This window comes from Gopherus evgoodei, chromosome 8 (assembly GCF_007399415.2).
Source record: "Gopherus evgoodei ecotype Sinaloan lineage chromosome 8, rGopEvg1_v1.p, whole genome shotgun sequence".
Classification (NCBI taxonomy): Eukaryota; Metazoa; Chordata; order Testudines; family Testudinidae; genus Gopherus; species Gopherus evgoodei.
Window position 1 is genome coordinate 110,735,944 of NC_044329.1, and position 25,552 is coordinate 110,761,495.

General features: G+C 47.4%; 1 protein-coding gene across 4 annotated transcripts in view; it reads right to left on the minus strand.

Annotated features, from left to right (window-relative positions):
- Nucleotides 1–25,552, minus strand: part of RNF220 (ring finger protein 220) — a 398,783-nt gene that overhangs the window by 18,261 nt on the left and 354,970 nt on the right. For 3 of the 4 annotated variants that reach the window (XM_030574137.1, XM_030574136.1, XM_030574140.1), the window contains 4 exons: nt 23,308–23,404; nt 22,072–22,158; nt 19,515–19,570; nt 17,130–17,208 (listed from right to left, as the gene is read on the minus strand). In XM_030574137.1, the coding sequence (XP_030429997.1) occupies nt 17,130–17,208; nt 19,515–19,570; nt 22,072–22,158; nt 23,308–23,404 (319 nt within the window). The remainder of the gene's footprint in view (nt 1–17,129; nt 17,209–19,514; nt 19,571–22,071; nt 22,159–23,307; nt 23,405–25,552) is intronic. The other variant, XM_030574139.1, reaches the window with a different exon arrangement.

The following is a 25,552-nucleotide window of genomic DNA, read 5'->3' on the forward strand; positions in this document are numbered from 1 at the left end:
GTTAAAAAGGGTAAACGGGTTGACCTGGGTAACTATAGGCCTGTCAGTCTGACATCGATCCTGAGCAAGATAATGGAGCAGGTCACAAAGAACTTGATTAATGAAGAATTAAAGGACTTGACTAGAGCCGATTATAATTAATACCAATCAATGTGGATTTATGGAAAACAGATCCTGCCAAATTAACTGGATACCCTTTTTTGACGAAATTACAACTTTGATTGATAGCGTTGATGTAATATATTCAGACTTTTGTATGATGTTTGACCTGGTGCCATGTGACATTTTGATTAAAAATTTAGAAAGATAAAATTAACAGGACACATGTGAAATGGATTAAAAGCTGGCTAACTGATAGATCTCAAAATGTAATTGTAAATGTACATCCAGGAGGTGTGTTTCTGGTGAAGTCCTGCAGGGATCAGTTCTTGGCCCTACGCTATTTAACATTTTTATCAATGATCTGGAAGAAAACATAAAATCATCCCTGATAAAGTCTGCAGATGACAACAATCGGGGGAGCGGTAAATAATGAAGAGGACAGTTTACTGATACAGAGCGATCTGGATTGCTTGGTAAACTGGGCACAAGCAAACTGTACATTTTAATATGGCTAATGTAAAATACACATCTAGGAGCAAAGAACATAGGCCATGCTTACAGGATGGGGGATTCTGTCCTGGGAAGCTGTGACTCTGAAAAAGATTTGGGGGTCGTAGTGGATAATCAGCTGAACATGAGTTCCCAGTGTGCCGTTGTGGCCGAAAGGGCTAATATGACCCTGGGATGCATAAATAGGGGAATCTCAAATAGGAGTACAGAGATTATTTTACCTCTGTATTTGGCACTGGTGGAATACTGTGTCCAGTTCTGGGACCACAACTGAAAAAGGAGGTTGATAAATTGGAGAGGGCTCACAGAAGAGCCCAGAGGATGATTAAAGGATTAGAAAAACCTGCCTTCCAGCGACAGAACCAAGAAGCTCAGTCTATTCAGTTTAATAAAGAGAAAGTTAAGGGGTGACTTGATTACAGTTTATAACAGAGGTGGGCAAACTATGGCCTGGGGGTGACATCCTGGGAAAAGGGGGAATGCATGGGGGCAGGAGTCCCCAGGGGGCAGTCAGGAAGGGGGGAGGGCGGGTTGGATGGGCAGTCGGGGTAGAGGTTCTGTGAGCGATCAGGAGACAGGGAACAGGGGTGGTTGGATGGGACAGGAGTCCCAGGGGGCCATCAAGGGGCGAGAAGCAGGAGGGGTCTGATGAGGAGGCACAATTTTGGAAACTGTGTCATCAACGACTTAGATGTTGGCATAGAAAGTACGCTTATTAAGTTTGCAGACGATACCAAACTGGGAGGGATTGCAACTGCTTTGGAGGACAGGGTCAAAATTCAAAATGATCTGGACAAATTGGAGAAATGGTCTGCGGTAAACCGGATGAAGTTCAATAAAGACAAATGCAAAGTGCTCCACTTAGGAAGGAACAATTAGTTTCACACATACAGAATGGGAAGAGACTGTCTAGGAAGGAGAATGGCAAAAAGGGATCTAGGGGTTATAGTGGAACAGAAGCTAAATATGAGTCAACAGTGTGATACTGTTGCAAAAAAAAGCAAACGTGATTCTGGGATGCATTAACAGATGTGTTGTGAACAAGACACGAGAAGTCATTCTTCCGCTCTACTCTGCGCTGGTTAGGCCTCAACTGGAGTACGGTGTCCAGTTCTGGGCAGCACATTTCAAGAAAGATGTGGAGAAATTGGAGAGGGTCAGAGAAGAGCAACAAGAATGATTAAAGGTCTTGAGAACATGACCTATGAAGGAAGGCTGAAAGAATTGGGTTTGTTTAGTTTGGAAAAGAGAAGACTGAGAGGGGACATGATAGCAGTTTTCAGGTATCTAAAAGGGTGTCATCAGGAGGAGGGAGAAAACTTGTTCACCTTAGCCTTTAATGATAGAACAAGAAGCAATGGGCTTAAACTGCAGCAAGGGAGATTTAGGTTGGACATTAGGAAAAAGTTCCTAACTGTCAGGGTAGTTAAACACTGGAATAAATTGTCTAGGGAGGTTGTGGAATCTCCATCTCTGGAGATATTTAAGAGTAGGTTAGATAAATGTCTATCAGGGATGGTCTAGACAGTATTTGGTCCTGTCATGAGGGCAGGGGACTGGACTCGATGACCTCTCGAGGTCCCTTCCAGTCCTAGAGTCTATGAATCTATAAATCCGATGCGGCCAAAAAGTCTGCCCGCCCCGGTCTATAACTACCTATATGGGGAACATATTTGATAATGGGCTCTTCTACCTAGCAGAGAAAGGCAGAACCCGATGCTATGGCTACAAGTTGAAGCTAGACAAATTTAGATTGGAAATAAGGAATAATTTTTTAACCTTGACAGTAACCAACCACTGGAACAGTGTCCCAAGGGTTGGGGCGGATTCTCCACCATTGTCAATGTTTTAAATCAGGGTTGGATGCTTTTCTAACAGACCTGCTCTGGGAGTTATTTGAGGACGTTCCATGGCCTGTTTTATGCAGGACATCGGATTAGAGTCTCAGGGGTTCTCAAACTTCATTGCACCGTGACCCCCTTCTGACAACAAAAATTACTATGTGACCCCAGGAGGAGGGTGAGGAAAAAGCCTGAGCTCGCCCAAGCCCTGCCACCCTGGGTGGGGGGCCGGGGCCAAAGTTCGAGCCCCACTGCCCCGGCCAGGGGCCTGTACCTGAGCCCTGCCACTCAGGACTGAAGCCCTCAGACTTTGACCCCGGGCGACGAGGCTCAGGCTTTGGCTTCAGCCCTGGGCCCAGCAAGTCTAAGCCAGCCCTGGCGACTCCATTAAAATGGGGTCATGACCTACTTTGGGGTTCCGACCCAGAGTTTGAGAACCCCTGGGCTAGATGATCATAATGGTCTCGTCTGGCCTTGGAATGTATGCATTTAAAGACAGGCGCACTGGCCCTGCTGGGATACTGGCCCTGGTAGCTCAGGACACGAATGCCATATTTTGCACCAGGACAGACAGGACACAATGGAGTTCTGCTAAATGAAGTCTTGCTTTTCAGCCTGCTGGCACTGGAGAAAAGGAGAGAGGGGATGCAGCGGAAAGCCCAAGCTGCAGACACCGTATCAAGGAGCTTTGCAAGCCCGGCTTGCCCGTTTGCCTGGCGTCACTTTTGACAGGCAGCATTATATTGTCACACAGGCCCCGTCTTAAGGACAGGCAAGGACATGTTCATGATTCCGACAGACGGACAGAAAGAGTTAGCTGGCAACTGAGGCAACAGCAACACTGAGAAAATGGGATGCATGCTGAGAGCTACCGAGAAGGGTGTCTCACTCCAGAGGAAGAGGAGAAACACCGGCCTTTCCACCGTGTAGACATAACTAACTGCCCTTTGACTATCCTCTTAAAACCTCTTACAGGATATTGCAGTGGGGCTGTGGCCAGAAAAGGAGTTCGTGGCGGAGGAACAGCAGAGCAGTTTACAAGTCATTCCAAGTTAATTTCAGGTCAAATCTATGCAGCTTCCACGTCAGAAGAACAGCAAGAAAAACCCACGATCTGAGAATGTAGAATTTATTCTATGTACCCTAGTAACACCAGTAACAGACGCCAGTCCCTGTGCTTAAGAACTTATTTAGCAAATGGTGAGCTAACCAGTGGACACAACAAGTGGTTTGAGGCAGGGGCCAATGAAACCATCATGACTGGGAGAAGCAGCAGCAGTCCCAGCACACTCACGTACTTGCTGCTTTGTGTATTAGTAATCACCACCTCTAGCCAACGCTCTGGAAACATAACTCAGACAGCCGTTCTGTCTGGAGTCTAGCTAGTTTCTCCCACTGCCATGTTGGCTGGGCAGAGTCAACGTGATGAAAAGCCCGGGGTGTGGCGGTAAAGTAAGCAGCTAAGAATTACAGTGGAAATGGATCTGGGTAGCAAAGGTGCTTCAGAGTCACTTTTCTGAGCAAAACCAACGCTCAAGAGAGTGCAGATGGAAAGGGTGCTGTAGGCCTACGTGGGGTTAGGAACAATCAGTACAGAGCATCCTACGGACACAATCCGTGCAGAGCTCTCGCAGCTCCAATTCTAGCCTGCAACGCAGGACAGGCTGCCAACAGCATTCTCACTTGCCCACCTGACCTGGGCGTTCCTGCACTTGAACTCTGAAGGATACAGCGAGACGACGACGGAGGTGAATTCTCCCCTCTGTCTCATGAAAGGCATAAGGAGATTTCTGATGGCATTTGAGCTCTGCCAGAAACCAGAGTCTCACCAGGTAACCAAGCAGAGGTGGGTGACAAGGAAAACTTCAGTGCTAATTGAACTCTTCCATGATCACATTAAAACAGAGTGTTTCTACCTCAGTCCCAGTCCAATCAGGGTCAGAGTTTGAAATAGAAATTTACCAGTGCAACTGGAGGGGATAGCAAATGGCTTGTTGGCAGAAGTCTAAAGGGCTGATCTCATTGGCGCTGAGATAATTGCACCTGTCCAGTAATAAATGAATGAAATCAGAAAAGGACGCTGAACAGAGGTATAAGCAATAGCGCTCAGCGCCTGCCTGATACAATGGCCAATCAATAGGAGGGCTGTAGATCAGGGCGCTAGTTAGCTGGAAAATTACCGCATGGCTGTGTGCGTCACGCTGTAGGGATCCTGGACAATCAATGTGGGAGCTATCGATTTAGTTATTATCACTTCATACGCTCCAAACATTGTTAAATATACATTTATTAACAAGGCTGGGGTGCATTCGGTAGATGGAGTTTTAACAAGTGCAACCTCTCCTAGCTCTGATCAAAACTCAGCCACTAGAGCCTTTAACCTCCCTGTTCCTCCCAGTCAAGCTCGACCCCAGAACAAATCCTAAGGAGCTAGTTAGCGGATAAGACCCTGCCCCATCTTGTGATTCGAGAGAAAGTATTTGCCCATAAGTGCCCGTCTCGTAGTTGCGATTTCGGGAAAGCCTCTTGGAGCAGCAGAAACAAAGGACAGGAGGATCAGGGTCCAACAAAACGAGCGCTACTCACACCGCTGCTTCCAAATAGAGGGAGGATATGAGGTCCAGGGGAGAACCTTAATACACGGGAAACTGAAGCGTCTTCCAAGGAGGGGTAAAGAGAGGAGTCGCTTCCCACGTGCCTGGCTCCAGCAGTGGCCATGCCACTCAGAACACCAACTGTTCCACTGACACATTTTACTACCAACCAGCTGCTTGTATCCTAAAGCTAAGCATCACTCAACAGCAACTCTTCCTGCAACAGGTGAACTGGGAGCTCCACCAGATATCCCCCACCCCTTACACTTCTTTGTCTGGAGAAGGCTGGGAGTGGCTTGTGTAGTGCTTAAGGAGCAAGTAATACCAGGGTTAGGGAGTCAGCCACTGCTGGGTGAAAGCAGGTCACGTACAATTGTCCTGCTGGCCTGGGGAAGCAGAATAACTAGCAGACAGTGCACGGGGTGGGAGGTCAGGACTCCTGGGTTCTAGCCACAGCTCTATTGCTGACTTCTTGTGTGACATTGGGAAGAGTCATCTGACCCGTCTGCATGCCAGTTCTAACCTTTTCACACACGTGGACAACCACGTTCCTCAGCTTTGGTAAACTAGTTAGAGATCTAGGACGTACTATTGCTACTGCAGCTGTGAGGGCATGTCTGGTACGGCCTCTGGCACCAGCACTTCACCTAGTCATCACTACATATGCATGCTGCTTAGCTGCTGCGTCTCCCAGTAGTAGGTATCCAGAACACACTTGTCTCTTGCATCCTGTAGCCAATAGAGGCCAGGAGCACTATGAAGCTGGCTCACTCAGTTTCAAGATGGAGGATCCTATGCTCACAATGTTTACAGGTGCACAGCATCTGCCCTTCGGCTGGAGAACCATAGCAATGTGACCTGTAGCAGGGGAAAGAGGCATCTAAAGCTTCCTTGAAGATGAAGCTTTGACCAATGCCATTCATGGTCTAGTCACTGGATTTCGTGGTCAGCCACGCAGCCACCCACGGCTGAGGCGGCTGTGTCTGTTGCGAGACAGGAAGCAGTTCTATGGAACTGGGGATACAGAATTTGGGAGACTAACTAAAAACAGCATCAGAAGTATATTTCTGGAGTTGTTCACAGCAGTTTTCTTTCTACACTGAAAAAGAGACACACTCCTCCCCACTACTATCTAGCAAACCCCAACTGAACACCCGCTCTGTTCAGGTACTGGAGAGCAGGAGGACATAGATGCACTAAGCAATGATCCGTGTGTAAGTCAATTAGCATCATTATTCAGCTATGATGGGTTAGGAGAGTCAAGTTCCCACCCCCAACCCTCCCCCCACACGCCCCATGGTCATCGTCAAACATTTGCAGGCATGCGATCTTTGTTTCTTCAAATTAAACCAAGCAATTCCCACCTGATGTCCCAGTGGGCAATCACAAGCAATTCCGTTAATTAAATTATCTCTGATTCTGCAACCCTGGAATCTCTCAATATACTGAGGATTGTGCTTTCTCATACTGAGGATTGTGCTTTCTCAACAAAATACTTGACCAAAAGAAACTAATGCTGATGTCAGCACGACTCACTTCTGGTCACCCTTCGCAGCAGGTTACTACAGACTGCCCTTCAGGAAAAGCGGCAAGAGATGTCAGATCAAGATGGGCTCAGGAATCAGAGCTGTGCGTAGGGAGAAAAGCCTTCATCCCTGCAGGACGCCTACCGCAGCAGTTCAGCAGGGATTCATTGCACAGGACAGTTACACATAACAGACAGAGAAGAATGCCACTGCATTCAATTCCCTGTGTATTCAGGGTGTGATGCAAATCACAACAACATGAGGGCCAGGGAAACCTTTGGCATGGCAGGCTCTGAAAGAGGGCCCCACCTCCCTTGGGTTTCATTCAAGGAACTTTGTCATTGAGCGTGCTCCATAAAACATCCCTCTGGTTTGTTTATTTCAGCTGGGTATAAATTTTCCCTTCTTCATAAATGGTCACACTGTACATAACATTCCATCAATTTTTACAGCTCCGGTTTGTATGCACCTTGTACAAAACATTTAGCGCTGATTAAATGCACCACCAATAAAATTTCATGAGCTACTTTTGACACTTGATATTCTGACCTTCCCTTCTCTTCCTTACACATTTATTTGTGTTTTCATTGAGGGCAGGTGGGAGAATTTACCGTACTTCAAACAAACTCGTGGGCAATTGTTTTTTAAACAGACTGTTCATTCTTCTCCTCAAGAAGCTGATAGGGCCAGAAAACACACTCCATTTTCTCTCACTGAGGGCAGGGGTCAGGTCACTAGCCTACAATGGAATAATTTTGGGGGAAGGGAATGGATTTGATTCAATAGAATCATGATGCAACCAACAAAACAATGCAAATCCACAAGCACATAGTTGTGACCTTCCTTCACCGCCCCTACTCCCTTCTTTTCCACCACTCAATTTACGTCTGAACTTGAGTGCAAGTCCTGTGGTGCAGGCATTGGGGTTTCTTAGTCCGTAAAGCCCCTGCATAGCTCTGGTGCTGTGTAAATAGTAACGAAGGTACTTATTCAGAATCAAGGAATGGCACAGCATGAGGAAGTAGCTTTGCCTCTCACCCCCACAGTCCTGCACATCTAAAGCACACAGCCTACTTCATCTTGTTAAGGGTGAAGCTCAGTTCTTGGGGACCAAAGAGTTGAAAACATTTCAGCTGACAGGCCAGCCTGTCACCCGCTTTCAACGTTACTGGCAAGAGTGTGAACAAAGGCCCTGATCCTGTACCGATCCATTTGGGCTGCCCCATGCGGAGTCCTGCTGAAGTCTCTGGTGCTCTGCACACTCGTGTGGACAGGACTGCGGGATTGGACACAAACATAAACCAGCGTGTGACCAACAGCAATGCAAAAAAGAACCTTCTACATTTATAAATACCTTTTTAGCCAGAGAGTTTTAAAAGGGGGCAAACATGATACAAGCACACAGTTCAAGAGCCTCAGGACTTTGCAGGAACTCAGGTGTCAGACATCTGTGGCAGACTGATTACATGCCACCCCAGAAGGTGCGCGCTAGCAGTGTGGCAGATAAGCTGGGATTTTATTTCACTGGATGAGCAGCCAAGATAGAAGGGGCCAGATCCTTAGCAGGTATAAATCTGCCTAGCGATGCTGAAATCAATGGAGCAACGCTGACTTGCACCACCTCAGGATCCAGCCTATTGTCTCTGGGAGTGCCAGCATGCAAGTGACTCTTCCGGCAAGACGTCAATATTTGAGACGCTAGCTTCCCCATCCCCAAACTGAAAATCTCATTTATTGGGTTTGTTTATAAACTAGCCTCCCTTAAAAAGGCTGATTTAAAATCCTGTAAGGGACTGTCACATGTATTGGCACAGATGCTAATTTATTGTCTTCTAGGGGAAAAAAAAGCCCTCTTGCCTTGATTAATGTGTGTTTTTGTATTGTAAGATATTAAAGAATGCTGCTTCACCTGTAATTATAGGGGATAGCTTATTTTGGCGAAGTGCCCTGGCTCCTGGTTGCCAAGTTATGAATAATACAATGTTTCGCCTTCTAATTTCTGTGTCTGAAGTTGTGGATTCGGAGAAGGGTGCACGCAAGGGCACACACATGAAGGGCAGAGGCTCTAGGAGTCACGAGCGCCTCTATTTTATACTTGCTTGCACAACTTGTTAATGCCAGCAGCTGCTTGCCAAGCTTGGAGTTCACTTCTGACTAATTTCATCTTGATGCAAACCAAAAACATTGTCTCTTTTCTCCCCGCAAAGGAATTATTTCTCTTACACTTGCATGCACCATCGCAATAGCACTGAGGGGGGCTTACCATTGTGGGGAGGCATTCTAAGCCGTACTTAGTTGGGACCTGGGTATAGATTCCCCAAACAATTACATTTCAGAAGAATTAATTACGCTTTCACACTTCCCCTGCACACAGAGCCCAACAAATGGCTTTCCAGAGGCAGGGAGTAAATTCAGGCACAGGCTCATTTTTTTTGGCTTGCATTTTATCAGGATACATGCCCAGCCCCAATCAAAATGGAACCACATGGCACTACTGAACATTCAGAACGTAAGGTGCCTCCGAGTCAGGATGTTTAAAAGCATCTGTAGGGCTACATAGTATCCACTGGCCACCAAGAATGATTTAAACAGGAGGTTAGAGAACCGCTGAGCTTACGCCAAAATTCTAAGTGTGCCATTTGAGTGATTACGGTTCTACATGAAATCTGGGAGATAGACTCCAAGGGTCATCCTTATTCAGATATACAGACTATTCCCCTGCTCCAAAGAGAAAATAAATGCAGTCGCGTTGCTCTACTGAAGAAGCTGCGGCTATCAAAGAAAGGTCTTACACCAGACGACTATTTTGATGCTGTAAGATTCTCTACTGAAGCAGCAATGACCGTTTTATGAAATGATTTTCTAGGCAATATTCCCAAACATAGCTAATGTTACATCTGATGTTTTAATATGTCAGGTCATACCAGTGCTGCTAAAAGTATTTCTAGTGGGGTTCATGTATAGGCGTCAAGCTCCCTGTTGAAACACAGGGGAAGCCTCCAAGGACAGCCTGTGCAGTCTGAAAATGCAGCCTTCCTCTTTAATGTGGGGCCGTGGTACACGGAGAAGACAGGTTGCAGTAGACAGCATTCCATCTTATTCTAAGCGTATAGATAACATTGGAGCTGGAGGAGTAACTTCCAGCCTGGGTAGACAGACGTGCTAGTTCTGATTGAGTTAAAATAGCATAAAAATAGCAGTGTCGCTGTGATGATGTGAGGGGTGGGATGAGCTAGCTGCCATGAGCATGTACCTAGTGTTTCTGACAGGATTGCACTTGGTGTAGTGGCCCTGTTTCATTGCCCAGACGTGTCTATTTTTAGCACATGTGGGTATATCTGCCAGAGTTGGAAATTGCACAACCAGCTCCAGTGTAGACGTACCCTAAGGATGAACCTATCTGGATTACAACAGGACACGTCATGCAGAGATCTGTAGTCTGAACAGGCCGTGCTTCTATCTTAAAGAAGGAAGGTGGCCATAATCTACACTTGTATGTAGACTGGATGATTAGCCCTGTTGAGATGAAACATAGATGCCCCAAAGTAAAACGGGGATGGCCAGTTCCTGGGGCTAAGAGAGGTTCTTCAGAACATGGGGCACTTGGCAGAGTCTTGTGTCCACTCTCTGCACAATGAAATTCTCCTGACAGAAATTCTTCTCCGGGGACAGAATCCAACAGCTGAAGGAAACAAGAATTTTCCAGGCTACGACCGCAGCATCGTGAATTCAAAGAGCTCTGCAGCTTTCTAAGGGCTTCAGCCTGTAATTGATACATTTTGCAGAACTTCCAATTAATGATAATTGATTGAGAGTTACCAAGGCATCACATTAACATCTCCCCAAGGTAGTTTCTTGGAATCACACCGCTGGCCCTGGAACTTTTACACTTAAGTTATTCAATGTCTCCTCGTGTGCTGAACGAATGGACCAGAATTGGTGGCATTTAAGCTAGCCAGCCAGCTCCCTTGCTGTGAAAAGAAGGCAGCGTAAAGCCACTGAAGGGGCCAACTGTATTTACATGATGTTTCCTTATACTGCATTTTAACGCAGTGTTAGGCAGAAAGAAACCAGAAACCATCAGAAAGAGACATAGCTGAGGAGCAATAATGGGCTACTCACAGGACCATTTCCCCATCTGCCCCAACTACTCACTTCCCATTTGGGTTAACATAGATTGTACCAGTTAGAAATGTGTTACATAGTAAAATCCCCGGCTCAGGGACTCTCTTTATGAGTCTGTACAGCACCTAGCACAATGGGGAGCCTGACCGTGACCTCTGAACATGACTATGGTAGCCATTAAACAGCTCAGAGGGGAAGAAATCCATATTCCAAGACCCTTATTTAGTGGAGTTAGTATAGACGAAACTAAAGCACTATTTTATAGAGTGGCCACGTAACAAATTAGTATATAACAGGTAAGCACAGCCAGGTCCACTAATGAAGCAGGGCCTAGCTGATAATGCATCGCTCAGGACAGGGTGTTTGGTCACACCCTGCTGAAACCTCCATCCTCCAACGAGCTGAATGAATATGGGAACGTATGATCAAACTCAGAATTCAGCCTATGACTAATAATTCTTATTTATTATTTGTATTACAGTAAGGCCCAGGCGCCCCAGTGTGTGAGGCACCACACAAACTCTCCCGAAGAAGGCAGTCCTGCCCCATCAAGCTTACAATCTAGGAGAAAACATTCAATCAAATCCTTGAAATACGACAAACAGTGCAATGAGGTCAAGAGGCCCTCATCAGAGGCATCATTAAGAGGAAAAGGCTGATTTTAGGGCCAGCTTCTCTCTCTGACAAGCTGCTCACACATCCGAGGGCAGAATTAAACGGCAAGAAGGCAGCTGTTTGTGTTTTATAAGCTAAAGTTTCTCTTACCTATGGAATAACCCCAATATTTCACAGGGAATCATCATCCATCTAACTGAAATACTCTCTAACGGCCCATCAGCCTCAGATCCCTTTTGAAATAGCACAGCTGAGGACTTGCTGGGCCACGATTTATTTTTTACCTTCTCAGACATCTTGCTAACTCTATAGCTCAACAGTGACAGTCGAATTTCACACTGTGATAGCCCCCCATTGATTTTTCACTCTCGAGAAGCAACTCCGCAAATTAAAGTTAACAGCATTTCTGAAACTTTAAAAGAAAGCGGAGAGAGGCTTGAAGGGCAAAGATGCCAGAACTGCACCTCTGACACAAAAATATCCTTCCTTGATTAGTTGTGGCAGGAGGAATACAAGTGTCCCAGAGCCAGGCACTGGACTCACTGGAACCTGCACTCTGGCCCCAGACTTACAGCCTGAGGCCTTTAGGATCTAAGCAGGGCTCGGCACCTTGTCAGAAGTGCTGGGCCGAGTCTTCATTTAGTCACTCTGATTGAAGGTTCCGCGTGTCAGTCATACATGTTAACGTTTTTAGAAGGTCTCTTTCTATAAATCTATAATATATATATAACTAAACTATTGTTGTATGTAAAGTCAATAAGATTTTAAAAATGTTTAAGAAGCTTCATTTAAAATTAAATTAAAATGCAGAGCCCCCCGGACCGGTGGCCAGGATCCAGGCAGTGTGAGTGCCACTGAAAATCAGCTCACGTGCCGCCTTCGGCACCCATGCCATAGGTTGCCTGCCCCTTAGCTAAAGCATTATATAGTTCCTCCACTATGGGCAGCTGCAGAATGTGGCTATACAGAGGAAGCATTCCCAGGGAAGCAGATTTCCCGGTGTTCCTGGGTGCATCTAAAGTAAAGGGAGATATCAGGCTCACTGACAGCTCGGAGTTCCCCTGGTTATTTGCCAGGCTGAGTTATACCCTGCCGGGCTGCAGATAAATTGCTATCTATCTAAGACTAACCAGCATTTAGACAGCGCTAGGTTGGCATGGTGATATTATTGTTTTAAACTATTACCTGTACAGGCAATTTCTCTTCATAGCTTGAAGACAAGGGGCTTAGTTAAGAATCTCAGCCCGGCTCTCTCCTCCCTGACAAACTCATTCTGAACTTCAGCCCCATGGGATCCGCTAACACAGATTAACGACCTTACACGAACCCTGAAACCTATTCACCAGCCTTTCTGAAGAGCAACGTTACACAGTGGCATCAGTTCTGTGCACTTATTACGTACTGGCGATGGCATTTCAACGGAGAACCACAAGCTTTAAAAAATCCACGCGCAGCCCCCCGAGACAGATGCGGCCTTCTGCCCAGTGACTGCATGATTCGGCCTCAACCCAACCCCACACTGGCCACTGCTCTTGTTCTTGAGTTAACTTGGGTTTTAATCCTGCATTTGGCTCAGTGCAGGCAAATCCCTGGGGACCCAACCGCAGGATCAGGCCCTCCGATGGTACATTCTTCCAGGAAGGACCCTACCTCTATTTTGTAGAACCCATGTGCACTTATAGCACCACCTCAATATTATTTTACTCTTCTCTATCTGCTTTTCTGCACTGGCATCCAAAACCCGTTAATGGTTCGGTATCTACAGAGACGGGGCTAGGAGAGATTATCCTGATGTGTGAATTCATGGCATCTTCTCTCCAGTTCCCTCCAACATGCTGATTTAAGGGTAGATCTGTCTTTTTAGGCCAGCGATAATCCTCTGGCTTCACACCCACCCTGCTCCCATCTCCAGCGCCGGGTCTGAGCAGGAGAGAAGTCCCCTGAAGAGAGACATTGCTATTTCATGTGCTGCTCTCAGCGATTACTCTTCAATCCACACCAAGCCAACCCAGCAGCTTGGCTTAATATTAACCAATTCCATTGGTTTTGCCAGGGCCGCTGAGCTCCCCTGGAATTGGTGTTTTTCGAAACCTGCTTCAGAAAGGCGTGGGGGGTGGGGCAGGCGGCGGTAGTGAATGAAAATGAACCAAACACAATGGCTTTTCTTCTCTAAAATCCTCTCCTTAGCCCAACAAGCAGCTCGTCCAGCGGAGCGTGATGAGCATTAAGTGTTATAGAAAGAAGATAATTATAAAGGGATTTAATGCTTGGTGGGCTTAAATCACAAGTTTTATAGCAAAGGTAGAGCACTTGCTTTAACAGCCTGGTGCTCCGGTTTGCTATTATGCGAGCAGCACTGATGGCGCTAACTGGAATCCAAAACAAGATTTGTTTTATGAAAAAAATAAGAGCACAGTCCCTTCCCAACACGGATGGCAGCTCGAGTCCCACCTCCTTCCAGTTCTGTTCCATCCCTGATTAATGAGGTTGTCTGCCTGATTTATGACCCACCCCAACAGATTAGAGTTTCCCCCTTCAACCTCCCCTCTGCTCCCACCCCCCAAAAGGCACAGCCACACTCCGCTGGAAATATTAGAGAATTATTAAATAAACATTCATACGTCATGTCTCTTCCCATACTGAGCTCATCGCAGTCAACACTCAGCAGCCTGGGCCTGTTTGCTTTCATGCTGACACCAAACAGCTGGAGTGATTCATGGAGAGGCTGGCTACAATGTTTCATGTCATATATCATGCTAGCAGCGCTCCCTGCCCTGACTGAGATAAACTGATCAACCACAACGGACTGGAATGAATTTATGACAACACAAAATTGAGGAAAACAAATGGGAGGTGACCCAGTGGGCCACTAACCCAGACTCTTTTGCTGGCCTGCAATCTAGTTTGGTGGCAGAAAGCAAAATTGAACATTGGCACTCTGAATTAAGATGCTGGCTTTTAACCCCTAGGAACCTTGATTTCAAAATGGCGCCAGGTTACTTGGGTAACGTCTTGGGAGGGAGGGGGAAGGGAGAAAAGAGGTTACAGCTTCTGCAGCTCATAGCTAGTCATGAAACACAACTACAAGACCCAGCAGAATATCACTGCTAGTGGAGGACATTGGGCACATGTCTGAACAGTTACAGGAATCGATTAATCTCTCCAAGCCCAATGCAAATCCGTGTCTCCAGTCCAGAGGTGTGTTTCACGTCTGGAGATCTGCCCATTTGCTGAGGATTTAAGCCACCCTTCTCCCTACCCAATCCCCCTTTAGCCCCCTCTACTAATCCTTTAGAACTAAACAGCATTGGTTCAGAAAGCTAATGGAGTCAAGACTGGAAAGTCACACTAGATCCCGACGTCCCGAGTGTAGAGGGATTTGTCCCCAGACCAATCCTAGTTCCATTTTGTTAACCAGGGCTACCATCTGATGTTCAAACACAGATGATGCAAGGGGCTAGGTCACTGGTATGGAAAACAATGGAGACCTGTCTGGGTACATGGAGGTAGGAAAATCAGTGTGGACTTCCCTAGCATCTCTAGGCTTGTCAATTTGCTTGCAAGAGAGTCTTCTAAGGAAGCCTGAAGTGCAAATTCCATTAACTTTCAACCAAAGTACATTAGCGGCATGCCAAAACAAGGATAGTGTACTGTATCGTATTAGCTAATTAAAAAAATACTCTCCATGCCTAGACTTATTTTTGGAAAGGGGGGAAGGAATGTCATTCTTATAACAGTAGGATCAATAAATGGAATCGCTACTAACTCTATTACCCATTGTTCTAAATGGAGAGCACAGCTGACACAGGTGATAAACCATGTGCTTCTAAACTTTTTAAAATGCTAATCAGATGCTACATGGAGCTTAACACACCAATCAATAACATCCAGATTTAAAAGCAAAAATTAAAGTTATGAACAACGGAGCAAAGTGCTTCAGCCTAGAACTCGCTGCAAGCACCATCCAAAACAAGAAAAATGAAACCAATTTAGCTCCAGATTAAGAAACAGGAACTGGAGATGAAACAATTTAGCCTGTTGGGCTGGGTCACCATATATCATGGCTCCTCAGCAGTGGGAAGCAGCCAGACAGTATGAAACACCTCCCTCGCTTTCTGTAGGATTCTAGGTCTGATCGCTGTAATCTATTAATTTAACACAAACCCCCTACACAGACAAACATGCAGAGCATCCAAGATCCTTAAATAGCAGGATAGGAACTATTTATCACACACAGATCTCAAGGGAAAAAAAGGGAAAGGTGGGAATCCACCTCCAACACCATCTTACTTTCTGATTCTGATGGAAATAAAGGGCTTTAAATAAAAGCGTCTCAGCTCTCCTCGTTCCTTTAAAAGAGGAATTTCTTGGGAAGAGTCAATAAGCCAGTAAGGTTTTACCCGTAATTTCTAAGGAGTTTTCCCTGCCTTCCAGCAGCTCCAGCAGGACTGGGAGTTGAACTGGGGCAGGGTTACGATGGGACAGGACAGATACACATATTTCACAATGAAGTTATTCTACGCGTCATCTGAAAGTGCTTGGGGATCCTTCCAAGGACTCTAGATCAAGCTTTAATAACCTGATCAAGGAGGCAAGGTCAATTTATCACTTGAGCTCAAGTGTTCTGGAAACAGTCAAATCCTTTCAGCTTTTCAACAGGAGTGGATTTGGGAGGGTAGAGAGTCACTGACTCTAAGGAGAACTTAGGAGGCCCTACGAAGGATGAGCAACAAACCAAAGGAGGGTTGAGACAGAGGATTATTGCTCAGGGATTCAACACCTCTAACACAAAATACAAGAGTGGCTACTCTGAAAGATAGGCCTCTTATTTCTGTGTTGTCAAATCCCAAAATTCTATGGTCTAGCTTTCAACCCACTGATTGATAAGTATGAAATCAGAAGATACATGTAGAGTATGAGCAGTGCAGACCACCCATGTCTGGGACTCATGGGTAGAGAGGCTTTAAAACAGAAAAAAAGGTCCAAAGACCAGGGGTCGGGGCAGCAGGGAATTCCCTCAGCTAACACCTACCCTTGCACTAGCGTGTCTTAAAAGCTGCTTTAGCTGTTAAAAGTCTCCAGTCTGCAGGGGACACAGGCCTGGACAGGTCGATTTGGAGAAGGAACTGGATTTCAAACTAATCCGAGATCAAGTAATTTGGAATCTTCAAGCACAGAGATTTTCCCTCCTGCTTCTGTCTCATTCAGAGCCGTTCTATTCCTTACCCGATCAGTGTTGGTTTTAGGCAATAATCAACTCTCTTTTTTAAAAAAGGGAATTTAAATGATCCACAGCAGCAATGGAGGATCTTGAAAGTACTAGGCTGGGATTCCCAGAGGCACTCACGCAGCTGGGCGTCCAGCAGCCAGGGTTTCCCCACAAGCCTTTAAGAAGAGGGTGTGACAGGGCAAGCCACTCTCGGGGGGGAGGAGGGGGTTCCCCAAAAGAGAGAAATCTGAAACAAACAGTGCCAAGGGATGACATGGCTCCATCCTAGGTCATGTGTACATGAACTAGCAGAAGGAGATGGTGACAACCCCCCGTTATCAGCAGCACAATGGGCTATCACACAGCTTAAACACTGGGCTGCAGGCTCCTGAATCAGGGATAGAAGGGTGCAGATGAAACATGCTCAGATCCTGGGAGATGGAGGCTCAGGGTGTCTCATATTTAGTTTGGGACGGAAGTCGCTTATTTCAGGGATAACTGCTTCAGTGGTCACGGGTGCCAAAATATGCCCGTGTGCGCCTCTGAGTTACCCTGACGCTCAGAGAGCTGGGGGCCGTTGCTTCACAGAGCTGCGCGCTTTACTCACTTTTCGATGTCGCTGTTCTTACAGGTCTTTTGCAGAGCCTCCTGTTTACTGCTCTCCCCGTTACTCGTCGAGGGCATTTCTGTGGAGGGAAGGTACAGGGCATTTAGTGAAAGGAATAAGTCTAAACGTGTAACGGGTGCAGGAGCAAAGGACCCAGGAGTCACTTTTGCAGAACCGACGCTGCCTGCTCCTGGTTGTCTGAAAGGCCCGTGCCCAGGACAGAGCACTCCTAAGATCTGAGAAGGAAAATGAAAATTCCACCCTTGCCTCACTTCCGACGGATGCCAGCTAAGATTTATTTCAGAAAAGATTTGCTACAGCAGCCATGCAGAGCAGGTTTCCAGCAAGGCAGGACTGGACGAAATTCGTCCCACGAGAGGAAAATAAAATAAAAAGCTAAGATTTTCCAGTGATTGAAAGATTTTGGGCACCCAGCCAGAGATGCTGTAAAGGGGTTAGACTGAAATTGCTGAGCACCTGCCCTCTGCAAATCTGGCTCCTTCAAGGTATCTTTAAAGGGGTCCCTAAAGTCACTAGCCACCATCTTGGCCAAAGAGTCTATGCAGAGCAGCTTGAGATGTATCTGGCTGACAAGTGCTATAGAAACCCAAGCTAATACCAAGCATTAGTGCTGTTGCTTCTTCACCATCCCTCCGATACAGCTACTAAAGGAGAGCTGATTTAGTTAACTCAGTCTGTGTAAGTGCTCCCATTTCTCTTATCCAAGACACTCTATTCTCTCGTCTCTTAGGAAGCTATGTGGGTGCTGTGTCACATACAGGAAAGTGATTAAGAACAGAGAACACTTAATACACTTATTTATAATGTCCCTGGTGAGACCGTATTTCCTCACCCTTCTCTTCCCCTTCCCAGGTCCAAGCCCCACACTGTGCAGTTTTGTGCTGTGCAGTTGCCCAAGCCCCTGGTTGTGGACTCTTATGAGGCCTGAGTGTCTGGTGACCAGCATTGTATTCCCAGTTCAGCTACTGCGCTCCCTGGTGACTGAAGGCAAGTCTCCTAACTTGGTGCTGCCCCAGTTCCCTCTTCTGGAAAGCAGGGACGACAGCACTTACCCAATGCTGGGATGTGCTTGGGGCTCCACAGCGGGAACGTGTGAAGTTTTACTACTGGGGGGTTGCTCACTCTTCCCACTAGTTTGTTATTGTAGAGATGGGTATGTGTCCGGGGGCTGCTGGCATTTAAACATACCACCCCACTCATGGGTTTAAAAAACCTCAAAGAACAACACATGCTTTCAAATGAGTATCAATGTAAGTCACAGCTCAAACCATTTTCTTTGTCGCAGATTATTATTGTGGGCAGCCTCCACCATGTATCCTCAGCTGGGACAGAAGCCAGGACACTCCATGCTAAAAGCACAGGCCTCTGCCACTTGGGCTAAAGGAAGAACTCCATGGGAACAGCAATCGGAGGCACTATTCTCTTATGCTGACACCACAGAGGACAAGATCTACTTTGGAGATTGCATTAATCTCATATGTCCTTTAAAAAATGGGACGGCAACAAAGAAGGGCGGCATTAACTTGCGCCTGGGTCAAGCCACCAGCAACCGAACAGCAACACTGGGAGCGAAGCTCTGACAGCTGCTTAAGTGAACGGAGGAGGAGGATGACCCAAGGCAGTGTGGTTTCTGCTGGGAAGGGAGAATTTCCATTACCATGTCCACTATTGCACAGAGGCCTCCTGACCAGCGGGGCAGGCTCCTCAGATACCCTGCTCCTAGACACTTTGACCACAGCGGGCAGTGCCCCCAGGACACCACCCTCACTACTTGACTGCTGGCCTGAAAAACTCCCTGTTCTCTATAGATGGGATCCCACGCTGACCCTCAATGCCAAGAGGCAAGATATGGCTCCCACCACGAGAGACCTCACTGGTTACCAACTGGCTTCCTGTGTCACCAGGCCAAGCTGTCACCAGTGTTTTTTCCTCTTTCATTCAGATTCTACTTTATGACATTATTCAGCTCAACAGGAAGTTGGTGCGGCCTAATGGTCAGAGCCCAGGAGTGGGAGCCCAAAATGCCAGAGTTCTAATCTCGTCTCTGACTGACAAGTTTCCACCTTGGGGTCAGCCCCTCAAAGGCCCATGATGAGGAATACGTGTGGGGCCCACTGAGATCCTCAGAATAAAGGTGTTCTGCCTGTACCAAGTATTGTTAATGATACTGTTTGGGGGTAAAAGGGCTATCTATACGCAAGATCACCGCCTGCTTTTACTGACACGCAGTTACCATGACCACTACACAGGCAAGTGACTGCAACTCAAAAAAGGTGGAAGATCACCCCCCACCCCCCACCTAAACCTGCAAGAGAAAATCTGCCTGTTCAGGAAGGAACAGTAATTTATGGATCTAACACTCACCATCGCTGGCCCATTTGGAAAACTCTGGCGTTATTCGGGTACTGGGCGTGCCACCACTAAAAACAGAGAAGAGAGACAATACTGAAAGCGAGTCACGGGGAGACCGTGGCCCCTTCAGCACACACAAGCCTCACTGGTTTTTGTAGGTTTCAACAGCTTAAATACAAACGTTCTCTCCCACTTAAATCTGGGCATCTAAGCAAGGGACTAGCCTTCTCTAGAACTGGGCTTTGTGCTGGCAAGTGACGTACAAGGTTCCCCATACAGCTCTCCCAATGCGCCCAACTCCTGCTGTGCCCACGCAGTCTGTTGTGATGTTGACTGAAGCCTTGTAACCTAAGGCTGAGTTTTGCACCCAGGATTCGAGGCAAAAGGCTTAACGGCTAAAGGCTTCTCTCTATGTACAATAGACTTTCCCTCGAAGAATAACTGCCCTTTCTCACAGGCGGGGCCTTTTAACGCATCAAATCTGGGACACCCATTGCACTAAAGCATATAGAACTGGCAATTGTGACCAGTTACTTGTGAGCCAACAGAATAAAGGAGGCAACAGCACAAGAGAATCTTTAAAGGGACCTAGGTAATTATGAGCACTAAGTGACATTTTCAGCTCTGTGAGCTAAGAGGGTTACATTAAAAGGGTAATCTAGCCTCCTGCTTCAGGGCATTAACTAATAATTACACTCTGCATTTCGCCAGAGAAATTGGCCAGAATTTCAAAGCACTTTGCAAATATGAAGTATAATCACCCCCATTTTACAGATGGGGCAAATGAGTTGGAGAGGGGGTCAAGGACTGCAAGGCAATAGCGTCTGAGTGACAGAGCCACATATGGGAATGTGACATGGTAGGTTCCAGGCTCCTGCTGTAATCCCCACACCACACTTCCCCACTACTGTCTGCGGGCACTGGCGAGGGATTCCCACACATCACAATGTGCTCATCTGGTGAGGGGAATGGTTCTACCTCACTCTGAAGCATAGGGACTGGCCGCTGCTGAAGGCCCAACAGTCTGATCCAGTGTGGCAAATCCCATGTTTCTATAGAGTGGAACCTAATTTTGAGCCACTGTTTGTGACAGGCTAAGCAGTAAGAAAGCTTCATTTCACTGCTTTATCAATCACTTCAACTGTGACCTCACAGGATCACTCAGTCTAAGAGACAGAGGGGAAACAGAAGCCCTATTTTCATACAGGGCAGAGGTCGAGAAAAACAATCCTAGGTCCCTGTTCACAGTCATTTTGTTATTTGCCTGAAGTACTTCCCCCAGCGCCTGGCTCCCATGTCGCCCTGGCTGCCTGCATTTCACAGCCTGGAGCAAGTGAGGCAGGGCTCTCGGTTCCCAGTGCGAAGGCCTGCCACACAAGGGAGCGGCATAGATCTGCCTCTACGCAGTACAGCATGCAGAGGGGTCCACTGGCCTGTTCTACCCCAGTCCGGGCAGTCCCCCGCATGCTGCTAGTTGACACATACTGCACACAGCGCTACGGCATGCAAGCGGCAGCTGCAGATCTACCCAACTCTAGTCCGCCCTGGGGAGTGGCAGAGCTCAGGGCCCCTGACTGTGAAAGGTCTGCCCAGAGGGGGATTGCAGCACCAGTGTCTTCTCCACCAGAAGTTAGCAGCTGGCCAATGTTGCTCTCGGAGTAGGCGTGACACGAACTGGGAATGTTCTTAATGTTTTCTCTGAATACTGTGTTGGTGCCTCAGTGTCCCCATGGCAGTTCTTAAGTATCTGGCAGAGCAATGGCCAGTGCACCTAAATGCCTGGCACTCTGTCTCCTAGCAACTGATGGCCTGGGCCCCTCCTCTGCAAAGGTGCCAACTGAAGGTGTTGGAGACAAAGGGATCAGGTGACCTCCTGGCCCGGGAAAGGGACTGAGGAGAGAGGAGGGGCTGGGAGGGGTTGTTAGTCTGGAGCTGGCTGAGGGCAGACGTGGGAGTCTGGCTCACTGACCCCCAGAATGGACCCAGCCGAGGGGTCCGGTTCTCTGTACCTACAAGCTCTGTTTTAGACCCTGTTCCTGTCATCGAATAAACCTCTGTTTTACTGGCTGGCTGAGAGTCACGTCTGACTGCGAAGTGGGGTTGCAGGACCCGGTGGCTTCCCCAGGACCCCACTGAGGCGGGCTCGCTGTGGGAAGCGCCCGGAGGGGCAGAGGATGCTGAATGCTCCAAGGAGAGACCCAGGAGGTGAAGACGTGTGAGCTTCTTGCCCTGAACAAGTCTGCTCCAAGGGAGAGGAGGCTCCCCAAAGTCCTGACTGGCTTGGTGGGGAGCAGCTCCAGAGCATCGCCCGGTGACTCCGTGACAAGGCGGCACTGCTGGGGAGTGGGTGTGGCCAGAGTAGCTGGGGAATGTGTTTCTACGAATCCCTAACCAAACCCTTATTTGCCCCTTCCTACACCCCGAGTGGGGAATTCAGCCCGAGCCACACGATTGTTTCCTCGGGTGGCTTTGCCTCTCGCCATGTCACACACACACAGCTGAACGGGGTTTCCCCCTCAACTCACATCCGGCCAGTTTGGTGAAAACAATACAAAGCCCAGGCGCTTACTTTAAGACGGCACCGCGGAGTGCCTCCCGCTCTTTGGCTTCGCCCGGCTCTTCCCCAGTGCAAGGGATGATATCTGCCTCTGTATACCTAAGCACAGAGGGTTAAGGAGCAATACAGCCTGTCGAGGGGGAGGAGGGGGTGCTCTGCGGTACCCTTATTTCGCGGCCCTGGGGGTTCAGCCAGCCAACTTTAGCTACAAAGGATACACAGTGAGTTCATTCGGACAATCTACCTCAACAGCTAGCTTCCTGGAGCTTTGATTTCAAAAGCAGCATGGAACATGGTAACAAACTTAGCCAGGAAGGTAACACCCTGTGCCATGTGGAGAGATTCCTTTAATAGTAACATGCGAGAAGAGCTGTTACCAATCTTGGCTTACAGACACTTTAGGGCTGGCTCCTCTGCAGGCATCAGCCAGCACAGTGCCACTGCCACTCTTAGAGAGCTGCTGACTCACAGCAGCTGGTACAGGTTTAATTAAATCTCAGAATAGAGACAATAAGTCTCACCACCCCCGAATATCAGAGTGTAAATACTGCCTTCAGGGAATTCAGATCGCCTGGCTGCTCCCCCTCCTGCTAGATGCCTGCATTAAACAGCTACTAGAGATGCTCGGTACAGTCCAGTTGCTCTGGCCCAAATTTCTGGATGGAGAAGCTCCAGCCCTAACCAAATAGTTGGAGCAGAGCAAGTGCACCGGAACAGGGGGGTGGGGTGGGGGCATGGTCCCATTACTTTTTACTGGCCTTAAGGGTGAGCAATGGGAGGGTGGGGGCAGAGAGGAGAGAGCAGGTGGTGGGATCTTGGGGGGTAAAGGGGGCTTGGGAGCAGGGCCTCAGGGAAGAGGCAGTGCAGGGGTGGGGCCTCGGGGGAACGGGAAGGACCACAGTTCGGCTTTTATGGAGCTTCGGACTCTCCTGGAGCAGAGTGCATTTTGGGAAAATCTGAGTATGAAAAAAGGAGACAATGATTCACTTTCGGTGACGCAGAAAAAGGTGGTGTGGACGAAGGAGGCACATGCCAGGATGGGGTATAGGTAACGAACAAGGACACATTAGGGAAATAACCCAAAAGGATCAAGTGTATGATATGCAGCGTGGGGAGCTGCTGGCATTTCTCACGGGGGCTGAGCCTGGTTCACTCAACGTTACACAGGGCAACGCTGTGTCACGGTGTCAGAAGCATCAGACACATGGCTCTGGTTCCACTGGAGCAAGAATCTCTCAAAAACGATACTGTGGTTTCCCGTATTCCAGTGTGTCATCTCCATCCACGTCGAGATCAGCATCGCTATCCGGATTCTCCTTGCCACTGCACATAATGAATCCGGAGCCTGGAGGGAATAAAATGGGTGGACTAGTATCATGAATCAGCGTGCTGTAGCAAAACATCTCACAGAGCAACATAAGGAGATCCCTTGAAAGAAATCCTAGGCCAGCAGCTGGGCTACGTGGGCTATCCTTCAGAGCTCAGTCATGTATTTTGAACAGATTAGCAGAAGGAACCAGTGCCAATCAGAAAGAATGAGACTGTTTAATTTTCAATTATGAAGGGAATTTTAGAGATTTCCATCACCCTCATCATAACTTTACTTTTTGTAGCAAGGAAAAAGAGGAGCTTGAGAGTTATAGGGAGTGGTTCAGAAAGTGGGACTGTCTCTGATTCATGGCTGAAAGTTCAAGCCCTGGAAGAAATTACTGGGTGTAGCTAAGTTTGTTCATCACATAGTTTCTCAGCCAAACACGATTAGATAAGGCCACCGGGAACTGAATCTTCATCATGAGGATATCAGTGGGGACAAACAGACACCAGGATAATAAAACATCTATTTTTGTAATGAGCATTGGCCTCTGCTTAATTTTGTCCAGTATTATATGTTCATGAATGAGAATAAAACTACTTCTGGGAAGCAGATAAGGAACACACTAATGTTAAGGGCCCTCACAAGCACTTCTTACCCAGGCAAAATCCCTGCTGAAGTATGAAGTGCTGCATAGGCCCAGATCCTGTGAAGCGTTAAGTACCCCTGATTAACTCTCAAGGGAGCTGAGGGTGCCCAGGCTCTCATAGGATTGAGTACCCCCAAATACTTAGTAGAAAGTATTTAGGAAGCCACATCAGAAGTGCTAATCTTTAGGAGAGAGCCAACATAGGCAAGAAGCATCTTCTAACGTTGTTGTTATTGCTCTGCAGGCATGCCAGCCAGGATCAGGTTCTCTTGAGCCAAATGTTGTACAAACGCAGCAAGAGTGGTTACACCGAACAGTTACAATTCAACATCTCTGTTGACCGAGGGGGAAACTGAGGCACTGAATAATTAAGTGACTTGCCTAGGGTCACACAAGGTGTCTGTTGCAGAGCTGGAAAATGAACCCAGATGTCCTGAGCCCCAATCCAATGCATTAATCACAAGGCCATCCTCCCTCCGTGTTGAAGGGCTGCAGCAGAGTCAAAACATTTTGATATCAGATCACTAACCCTGGCTCATGTCAGTTTTAACTGGGCTTTGAGAGCAAAAGCTTCTTGTGCAGTGTGAATGCGCCCAGGAAGGGAAGAGATGGTGAGTTTCAGTTAGGGATACTAATTTGGGGAAGGATTATTAATTGCTCCTCATAAAAACAGAACTCCCCCCATCCCCCAAGTCACCCTCTTGACAACACAAGGGCCTGACTCTTCTCCCAGTCCACTGTGCTCTCAACCCAGTTTATGCTGTCAATACCGGATCTGCGTCCCACTCCCTGACCCCCCCCACGTTGGTGGAATAGTATTTCTAGCTGGCTATATCCCCAGTGGGAGCTAGACAGGATACAGATCTCTCTCCAAGGACACCACTCGAATGCAGTATGTCACTGTCAGTCTCTGAGAACGTACACATTATCAGTTAAGCTGCTAATAAAATTTGTTAATAAAGACTTGATATTTCTCTTCCCCCATATAAAACGAGGGCCTTTAAAGAGTGGCACTTTCAGCACTCGATCAGTTTTCAGGATCACCTCCCCAGATTAACTCAGCCAGCTCCCACTCCCAAAGCAACGACCAGCTTTCAATTTTCACCAGAGCTACCAAACTGCAATTACTAACACCCGTGGAAGTGCAGCACCCAACACCGGGTTCTGAAAGCAAGGCACAGCTTTGTGATAAGTGGCACGACCTTCAGAAGCATACAGGGCAGTGTCTTTGCCAGGCGAGCCCATCAGAAGCGTTTCAAGTACAGGCTGAGTCTTGCTATATGCTGGCGGCCAAAGTACATCCTCAGCTTCCTTCTCTCACAGCAATGGCTCATCCACTAAATCTTGACTCTTTCAGTTCATCACAATGTTTGGGAGAAGATTTAAAGTAATATGAGAGACCTGTCAGAAGAGCTGGATGTTCTTTCAATGCTGCCTGAGAACTCGCAGCAAGAGATGTGGTGGTAATTTACAAGTACGACATTAAACCTCCAGTAACACCATCTTCTGCACCTGGCATTACTGTAGCCCAT